The sequence below is a fragment of the Petaurus breviceps genome, unplaced genomic scaffold (genome assembly GCF_028583685.1).
Source record: "Petaurus breviceps papuanus isolate PSGF00001 unplaced genomic scaffold, PetGlider_PUasm1.0 129, whole genome shotgun sequence".
NCBI lineage: Eukaryota > Metazoa > Chordata > Mammalia > Diprotodontia > Petauridae > Petaurus > Petaurus breviceps.
Genome location: NW_027185665.1, coordinates 5,557,988 through 5,567,928, shown reverse-complemented (window position 1 = coordinate 5,567,928; position 9,941 = coordinate 5,557,988). Strand labels below are relative to the sequence as shown.

Below are 9,941 nucleotides of genomic sequence, written 5' to 3'. Positions count from 1 at the left end.
CCTTCGTATTCCCTCCCCATTGTATTGTCCTTCAGGAGCCCAAAGGTCCAGGATTAATAATAGGCAACACTCCCAGAATCAGGGCTCTGTGAAACTTGTTGCCCTGCTTCCATAATTCCAGGTCTAGCAGCTAATGACAATTTCAATATTATTTAAATCACAATTTCAATGTGAACTGCCCAGTAACTCTCCCATTGGTTTTGGCATCCCCAAAAGGGGATGCCTTAGATAGGTTTTTGGCAGTATAATTCAAGGGGACAAATTTCAGGTATTGATAAAGAATTTTTGGGCAGTGTACGTTTAAAAATTCTCTTCCTCCCTTAAGCTGTTTTTGCTTTTTTCCCATCTTCCTCTCTCTTCTAAGCCCATAGATGCCCCAAAAGTTCCAAGTGTTTTTATCTGTGTTACAGCCAACAGTAAAGGAGTGAAGGAAGGAAGACAGAAGAAAAGGGGGCAAAGGCAGTTAAATGTATACATATATGAGTGTGTTGTGTGTTTTATATATGACATGTTTTATAACTGTTTTTACGTATCTATGTTTTATATATAAGCATTATATATTTATGTATGTATGTTTTTTCAGAATTAGTATTTTTAAATAAGTGATTTCCTGCATTTAATTTTTTAAAAGTTGTTTTATTGATATCTTTCATCTTTACATTGAAGTCATTTCCTATTCCCAGTTCTTTCCTCAGATTGAAGAGGTAGTGTGACCTATTTGAGATGTAGCTCTGGACTTGGAGTTAGCCAGACCTAGGTTCAAGCTGACATCATTTTAAAAGAAGGCATGATTCGTTTTCTTGCATTAGTAACTTTACCCTAGAAGATTCCATTTAATCACCAAGAACTTAGGAGACAATTTAGTACTATTTATGTGTAATGTACACAAATAAGTGATGTATCCTAATTTGGTCTTTGGGTACTTTCCAGAGGTGGTTGAGAAAAAAATACTTCTCCTAAGCTAAGTCTGGGATTAGTGAAGTAACTTTGCTTCACATTGTTCCTTATTTGTCATTGCAAAACTGTGCTTCAAACAATCATCAGGTTTTCTTGCTCTCCGGGACCAGAAGGGCTAGAAGGAGAACTAGATTAGGAATGAGGAGAACTGTCTCTACTTTTGACTTTGCCTCTGTGTGACCTTGGGAAAGTCACTTAAAGGCTTTAGGCCTCAGTTTTCCTCACTATAAAATGAGGGGTTGGACTTTGTCTTTATAGCATGAGTTCTATGTCAAAGGTTAATACCTTTAGCAACTTAGAAGATAAGGCTTGAATTGAAAATGAACAACAAAATGAGCGAAAGACAAAGAAAACAGATAAAATTCATTTAGGGTATAGACAAGGAAGTCTAATACTTAAAGAACAAAATATCAACACAAGTAGGTGTTCACATTTTGTTTCTAATTATATTGAGTTACTTTGAGTTCAAGGATACTGCCTTCTGCTTCTTCTGTATCCTATTTGGACTAACACATTGTTGTGCAAATCACAGGTAATTTTAGAAATGTTTAATGAATGAATGAATAAATGAAAGAGATGGAGGTGGGTAAGAAAGGAAGATTTAAATACAAGGATGGCTAGAAAAGACCAATGGCATGTAACAAGACTCTGGCTAATTCTTAGTCTCCATAAACTTTTTTTTAAAGTTTTTGTAATTCTATTATTTATCAAAAGGACTATTATGGTATTTACTTCAACATTTATTAAGCACCTACAATGTATATTATGATTTACTAGATATTGGAAAGTGTTTCAGCATCTGGCATCCTAATAGTCATTGCTTTTAATCTTAATCCAGTTGCATTTTAACATTGTTTTTATTTGCATTAATGTGGCCATTGTGTATATTGTTCTCATGGTTGCTCTTTTTTCACTGAATCAATTGATATATGTCTTTTAAAGTTTTTCTAAAATTCTTTAGGCTCTTAACCTGGATTCTTGGAATTTGTTTTTTTTTTTTTAATTTTTATAACTGTATGTCAGCATAATTGATTTCTTTTGTAACTCTATGTATTTTATGCATTTAAACACATTCATTCTTGAGGAGTTCATAGTTTTCACCAGACTGCCAAAAGAATTTGTGACATCAAAAAGGTGAAGAAACTCCTGAATACTTTATAATCCACCATAAAGAAATGAATTCAAATATGCATTCAATTCAATGAAAAGAGCCTGGACCAGTGCAATGTCTGTTCTGGCAATGCTTACCAAATTAGATGGGACTGAGCCTGGGACTTCTTTGGTACAGAGTATTGGTAGGTGGGGGAACTAATTTCAAGAATGCAGGTCATATTCTGGGCAATTTGCATAGTTCAAGATTTGTTAACCTTTTTTTTAATATGATAGATTCTCTTTCCCCTTTTTTTGGCAATGTGGTGAAACACATGAACCTCTCCTCAAAATAGTTTTAAAGTGCATTGTAATGCCAAGCAAAGGCAACTTCCCAAGGTTCAAAATGCCAGCATAGCTGCTCTCCATTTTATTCAGTGACAAATTAAGAACAGAGACAATCACAATATAGCATAATTCAAAATACAGCATTCACCAAATGTAATTCAATCAAGTACTACTCCACCCCTGGACATTACATCCATTTAATCAATCACAAAGTCCCTCTTCTAAATACGACTCCACCCCTAGGCAGTACATTCATTTAGTCAACCACAAAACCCCTCTTCTCAAATGGAGATTAGTTTCCAATCATAAGTAATGTACATTCATTTGGTCAATCACAGAACACAAAAAAGTCAAAAGTTTCCCACCCTTGGATTACAACTGAATAGGCCATCTAACCCAAGAGTTACAACAAGCTTAAGCACAGCACTTAATACCCAAATGGAGGTCTTTTCTTCATCTTGACAGGAGGCAAGTTCTCAGCAATCTTTGTTCCTGGGGAGACAAAGCTTAGTAAGGCAACAAGATACATTGCCAGTGTCCTCATTAATTCATTCTCTGTCTGCAGAAAAGTCCTAGGACCCCTGAAAACATTAGCAAAACCCTCTTCCAGGATTTCTGTAGACATACAACAAGAAAATCCTTCTTCATGGTTTCTGAACCAACAGCAACATTCTAGGACCTCTGCAACAACAGCATTGGTCTTCACCAGTGGACAGATTTCACTCTCTGTCTGCAGAACAATCTCAGGAGCTCTGAACCAACAGCAAGGTTCCAGGATCTCTGCCACAACAGGATTGTCCTTCACCAGTGGATGAATCTGGAAGAACAACATCAAAACAGACAGACAAAGTACCAGCATAACAGCCATGTCTCCTCAGTCCTTGGCAGCTCTGGGTGGCAGCTCTCAAAGTCCTGGGCAGTTCAAACTGGCCCTCAGCAATCCTCTTCATTTCTGCCTCCACGATGCTGCTTCCAAAGAAATTCTTCTGTCTCTCTCTTTGCTTGTGTCTCTCTGAATTCACGTCACCAGCTCCTCCCAGTTCAGCCCTCTCTTTTCACTGTCAACAAGTCCATCCCACAAGTGGGATTCACAAGTTCTGGATTTTAATACAATCAATCCAAAAACCAAGTCAATACAGGGGATCTTTAAATTCCATTATTATTACATGCATACAATAAAATACATAGATTTACAAAGGAAGACAATTTTATTTAAACAAAATAATCAAAATAGTTTTTAAATGACAAGCTTATTGATCAAGAATAAGAACTTCCACCATAAAAAGTTACCTGTGGGGAAGCTAGGTGTACAGGCCCTGGAGTCAGGAGGACCTGAGTTCAAATCAGGTCTCAGACACTTAACACTTACTAGCCATGTGACCTTGGACAAGTCATTTAACCCCAATTGCCCTGCCCTCCCCTCTCTGAAAAAAAAAAGAATTACCTGTGGACACTGAAGAGTTTAAGTAACTTTTTGTTGCTGTCCAGTCATTTTTGAGTTGTGTCTTATTCTTTGTGACCCCATATGGGATTTTCTGGGCAAAGATACTGGAGTGGTTTACCATTTCCTTCTCCAGCTCATTCTGCAGATGAGGAAACTGAGGTAAACAGGGTTAAGTGATTTAACCAGGGTCACTCAGCTAGTAAGTATCTAAGACTGGACTTGAAGTCAGGTCTTCCTGACTCCAGGCCCAGCACTCTATCCACTGAACCACCTAGCTCTCCTAAGTAACTTTACAAGAGTCACTTAACCAATATGTATGGGAGGCAGGCCTTTCAACCTAGGTCTTAACTTTGAGTCGAGGTCTCTATCCCCTATACTATTCTGCCCCTTTATCAAGTTACTAAGGTTTCAAATACAGGTTTTGTGGTAGACTGAAGTGCTCTTGTCCAAGGACTTGCATAGTTCAGTTTTTAGCAGTGGGCTATGAATTGATGAATTTTTCAGTCACAGAAATTCTCAAAGACCATTAGAAAATTTTTGATGAAGGGGCCTAGTGTAGTGGAATGTTTGCTGGATTTGGAGTCAAAAGATTTATGTTCAAATCTCAGCTCTGTAATTATCTGTGTGACCTTAGGCAAATTATTTAACTTTCCTGGACCTCAGTTTTTTCATCCATAAAATAAAAGGCATAGTCTTGGGATTTTGTGCATAATATGGATATATGATATAAATGTATAACCAGGAATCAGGAGAATGAGTTTTATTCCCTCCTTTAACGACTTTGTAAACTTAGGCACATGATTTACCTTCTATGGTCCTATTTCCTTCTCTGAAAAATGTTATCATCATACTAAATACTATTGCATATCTCTACAAGTTCCATGATAGTGAATAACTATTCTTTGTTTCTGTTGAGGTCAGAACAAAAAGAAATGGGTAATGAAGAGTTTTATATTCCTACAAAGTGTTTTTGACAATCAGGTATTAAACGATGGAATGTTGCTGTTCATCCTTCGTTTTTGAAAAGGACCAGTGACCACAGGTGACATTTTGACTTGTGTGTAAATTGGATTTAAGTGAGGCAGGGTTGCACAAAATCCTCAGCCTCACTCTCTCTTCCAGAGTCATCAAAGTCCAGTGGCAAGACAAAAGTGAAGACACCCGGCAATGGCCTGGGATGTGGTAGATGAACTTAACATTTTCCATAATTAACCAAGCTCTAAGCACTCCCCAGCTTCTTTTTCTGCTGCCTTCATGGCCACTGGAACAAATTATTGTCATTTGCCCATTCTGCTGAGCAAGTCACCGAATAGTTGGAGCAGATATTCCCCCCTTGCTGGTTACCCTCCAGGTTTAACCCACCTGCTGAGACAGTTTCCCAGGGTATGGCTCCTCTGTATGCTACCTGGAACTACAGGTCAGAGTTGGGTGACAGGTGGACACCTATGGGGATTACAGAATTTCTATCCTGGAAAATACTTCAAAATGAGATGCATGGTCACATGAAATAGATGATTTAGTTGTAGGAGAGAAAACAGAACATAGTGAACAAGACATTATTTAGAGTCAGTTGAACCTGAGTTCAAATCCTGATCCATATTTTCACATATTTCTAGTGTAACCCTGGATGTGTCATTTAACTACCCTATAAAATGAGGGGATTGGATTCCATAGCCTATAAAGCTGCTTTTAGCTCATAATCTATGATTCTATGATCTGGAGAAGCTAGAGGCTGAACTTGGAGATTGTAGCTATATGTTTGCATAACACCCATTGACTTAGGGTTCTCTTAGATTGGAATCACTTTTAAAGAAAAGAAATAATAAGCAGGAAGTATATTTTGAATATTTCTAGAAAAAATTCTTTAAGGAAAATGCAGACTATTCACCTGCTTGATATTCTTGAAGCCTACAATGTATCTTTTCTACTGCTTTCATGATAAACGAAGTCTGTTTATTTTCCAAGTTCTATTCTGTTCCATGTCCAGATAGTCACGAAACAAAAGATCAGTTGATCTTTGCAATCTTTAAGTGAAGAAGGAATGCTAGGAATGTAACTTAAACTGTTTTTCAGGATTCTCTTTTAAATCATCCAGTTAAAGGATTCTAAAACAGCTCCGTTGGGGGGGGGGGGGGCACATTCTCTAGCCATTTAAAAATCAGTTGCTTATGTGTTTCCCAATTCTCTGAGTGAATGATATTCATTTCATGGGACTGTCCAAAAGACATGATATTCTATATCAATTAGTGTTTTGGGAAACAATCATAGTAGTGAGATAGATACAAGAGGGCCCACATTTGAATCACCACTCACACGGTTTAAGACATCCATACTTTTTTTCTTGAAAAAGATGTGGCCCTATTTTAATGAATGATTGGGGAAAGTATTCTTTGAGGTTATCATAGAGACAGCAATGTGGTTCTTCCATTCTCACTAAATTTCCTCCCAGAAACTAGGTATCCTCTCCTAAACAACTGGTGTTTTGATTTGCATTAATGTGGTTATTGTGTATATTGTTCTTGTGGTGATTCTTTCTTCACTGAATTACTTCATATAAGTCTTTCAAAGATTTTCTGAATTTCTCTCATTATTTCTTAGATTGTAGTGCAAGAGAGGGTTCTCTGAACTTCTTTAAAAACTTTTTTTTTTTTGCTTTTTGACGGGCAATTGGGGTTAAGTGACTTGCCCAAGGTTACATGGCTATATTTTTTTGTGTGTGTTAACTCTCTGAGGCTGGATCGGAACCCAGTCCTCCTGACTGCAGGGCCGGTTCACTGCACCACCTAGCCCCCCCAAAAAACTTTTTTTTAATAACTATTTCAGCATAGCTAGTCTCTTGGTATCAGAATCATAATAGGTATCAGGAATCTGAAGTTTAGTATGTTAATACCTCAGAAGGCACCATTTTGTTCACTTTCCAAAGGTTAGGGACATTATTAATTATTAATAATTTTATTAATATTTATTTTATTATTTTTTATTTATATTATTTATGTTATTAATTTTATCTATATCAGTATTTAGTGTCACAAAGAACGCCTTTTTGAGAAGAAAAGGACACCTGAAAAATTCATGCACCATATTTGTTTTAAGTTACTCATCAAAGTCTTATATTGTTCCTTGACTTTTTATAAATTCCTAAGAATTAAATGAATTGCTTTGCTAGGCTGCAGTCCAAGTTCTTTCTTTTAGTAGGTGTGCTGTGGGAGAGCCCCATATTAGTAAAGAACGTCTTAACCATTTTCATGCAAACGGAAAACCTGGAGTTAAGATTTGGTATTTAACGTTGAGGTTTGAGAGATGATTTTCTTGGGATGTGGAGCACCCAAGTGTCTGTTCTTAAGTGAGTGGGTGTGTAGCTTTGGGTCCCCAGCCTTTCACTTCACTGGGGCTGACAGTGGCACTGGCAATTGTTGGCCACACCGGGGCAGCCTCTCCCTGGCTGGGGGCTGGGGAAAGATCCGTTCCAGCAAAGCTGACAATGTAGCCAAGTCCGTATTTACCGGGGCTGCCAAGAATCATTTAAAGGGGAAAAGAAAGCCGATTTTTAACAAAATTAACCCAAACCCAAGATCGTAAATGAAACAAACAAACAAAAAGCAACAGGCCAAGGAGGCGGACATCTTATTGTTCTCTTGGAAGGAAATCCTTTCATCCTGCAACCTCAAAGGTCTATCCAGCTCCTTTACCCCTCACCCACCCACCCCCAGCACAGGGGAGCCCCAGAGTATAGGTTAGTTCCCAAAAGGAAGCCCCACATGTCCACGCCCCTTCAGACTCATTCCAACACTCCATCCCCTAGGGTAACATGATTGCACTCAAGCCAGGGGAATGGGGGTGGGGGGCGAACCAAACCAACCTAGCCTGACCGCCTATCCTCCCCCAAAGGCTGAAGCCTGTGATTGGCTTGGTGGGCTCTTCTTCCCGCCCCGGTGAGACTGGGAGGAGAGAGCGAGAGGGAGGGAGGGTCCCTTCACTGGCCTCGGGTGGAAGTGGGAGGAGGAGGGGGAGGGGGGGAGAGGAGGAGAGAACAGAGAGGGAAGGGGAGGAAGGGGAGGAAGGGGGTTGTGGTGGGGAGGATGTGAGCCAGGTTAATGTGAACTGAGAGCCAGCTAGAAAGGGGGGCGGAGAAGGGAAGGAAGGAAGGGAGGAAGAAAGAGGAAGAGGAGGAGGAAGAGAGAAAGCCAAGTAGCAGCAGCAGCAGCAGCAGCCCAGCCGGAAAAGCCGCGGGGAGGCAAGCCACCCCGCGTGTGCGTGCCGGGCCAGCGCTCCCTCCGGAGTTGGGCAGCTCTAGCAGCAGGAAGGAGGGACAGCAGCCCTGGAGCCCGGGCTCTCTTGGGAGAGCCGGCGAGAGCAGCCGCAGGAGGAAAGAGCCTAGGGACTGGCTTGAGAGCTATTCACATCCCTCCCCTCTCTAGTCTTCCTTTCCCTTCTTGTCTCTTCTCCAGTCCGCATTTTCGCCCCCCCCGCAGCCTTCCGGCTTCCACAGCCGCCTCGGGAAGGAAGCGGCCCCGGCTGGAGTGGGGAGGAGGTCAGATCCGACGGAGGGACCTCCCTTACCTGCTGTGCGTTGACATAACTGCGCTCGTATCCCTCAGGCTACAACTTCCCCAAGGGGCTAGATCGCATCCCCGGGGCGGCCAGGAAGAAGAGTGAAGTCCAAAGAGTAGCTCTAGCAGCCGCTGGGGTTCGCCTTCGCATTCCAGACACAGGAGAGGGTTGCAACCGCCTCGTCCCCATCTACCCCGAGAGTTGGGGTGCTCTTGCCCCCAGGCTCCATGGCGACCGGGCTGGGGGAGCCAGTCTATGGACTTTCCGAAGATGAAGTAAGTGATTTACTCCCCCATACCACTCGTGAGTGCGTGTGCTTGCCCTGAGTCCATCTGTCACCTCGCCCCACCCCCACTCTCCCACTTCCCGGGGGAGCAAGGGAGTTTCGCGTACGCGGGAGGGTTGAATCCTCGGAGGGTCACGTTAGAGTGTGGGAGTCTGGGAGCTTGTTTCCTGCTCGCAGGCTCCTGTATAAAGGGGCTAGAGGAGCGCTGATATCGGAGCATGTGTGCCTAGGACTTAGGGGCGCAGTGGCTGCGGGTAAGGAAGGGTCCCGGAGTGCCGGGTAGCAGCACCGGGGCCCCTCGGGCCAGCCTGCCGCGCGGATTTCCTGGAGCAGGACGCAGCCCTCCTGGGTGCCTCTGTCCTCTTCCTGCCCGCTGCCCTCAGTCCTGGCTGCTGCCTTTCTCCCGCCCCGAGCGCCCTTTGTTTGTAAATAAATAAGCCCCGAACCCGGCGGCGGGCCCCGAACTCCTTTGTGCTGGGGAGAAGCAAAGCGCCTTCCTCCTGCCTCCCTCTCCGGTAGGAAGCCTCGGGGCATAGGGGAGAAAGGGAACTCGGGGCTCTCCATTTCCCCTCTCGCCTCAGACTTCATTATCTAGTGGCACGCCGGCTCGGGGGCCAGTGGCAGGCGCTGGGTGCTCCGGGGTCGGGCAAGGAGATGGAACTGACTTCTTCAGAGAACTTTCCAACGGATGTCACCTGTTTTAGAACCGTTCTACGGACGTGTGTGAGAGACTGAGCCCCGAGGATGGGTGAGGAGCTTTGGCTGTGTGCACATGAATACAGACTTGTGACACACAGCTTGCTTGGACCACCCATACTGGCATGTATGAGCGCCTATGTGTGAGGGTGGGAGTGAGGACGACTGCAGGTGCTTTTAGGAAACTTGGATGGGTGGCTGCCGCCCAGCCATTTTCCTTCCTAAGGATCCAGTCTAAGATCTCAGAGGTGGATGGATTGAGAATGAAGGAAGGCCATTGGATTCTTGTTATTAATAAAACACACATACAAATCCACAAGGCCAGCAATGTTTATTTAGTGAAAAAGGCATTGTTTTTATCCTTAGGAAACCTCCCCTCACCCCCACCCCCACCCTCACCCGCTTCCCAACACGCCTGGTAAATCACAGCTCAACCCTCTTAGCAAGCTGGATGCTCGGTTCTTATTGGTGTATTTCCCTGCCAAAAAGGGGAGTGGGAGGAATATCGCCCTGGGAGCCGGAGTGACAGAGGAGCTGTATGGAGCAGGTAGGAGCGGTTTCCCCATCTGG

The 9,941-nt window shown here is 42.9% G+C and overlaps 1 protein-coding gene and 1 long non-coding RNA gene across 4 annotated transcripts in view; one reads left to right on the top strand and one right to left on the bottom strand.

The window, feature by feature from the left end:
- Positions 1-2,392: 2,392 nt before the first annotated feature.
- LOC138173210 (uncharacterized) lies at positions 2,393-8,535 on the bottom strand. 2 transcript variants are annotated; one of them, XR_011171344.1, is made up of 4 exons: positions 8,399-8,535; positions 5,201-5,316; positions 3,839-3,992; positions 2,393-3,491 (listed from the first exon to the last, which is right to left on the bottom strand). It is a non-coding gene; the product is annotated as an uncharacterized lncRNA (long non-coding RNA). The 2 variants fall into 2 exon arrangements; XR_011171345.1 differs by lacking the exon at positions 3,839-3,992.
- The window catches only part of LOC138173169 (E3 ubiquitin-protein ligase NEDD4-like), a 507,966-nt gene continuing 505,898 nt past the window's right edge, over positions 7,874-9,941 (top strand). The window contains exon 1 of one of the 2 annotated variants that reach the window (XM_069103074.1): positions 7,874-8,664. In XM_069103074.1, the coding sequence (XP_068959175.1) occupies positions 8,617-8,664 (48 nt within the window). In that variant the 5' untranslated portion in view covers positions 7,874-8,616. The remainder of the gene's footprint in view (positions 8,665-9,941) is intronic. The other variant, XM_069103087.1, reaches the window with a different exon arrangement.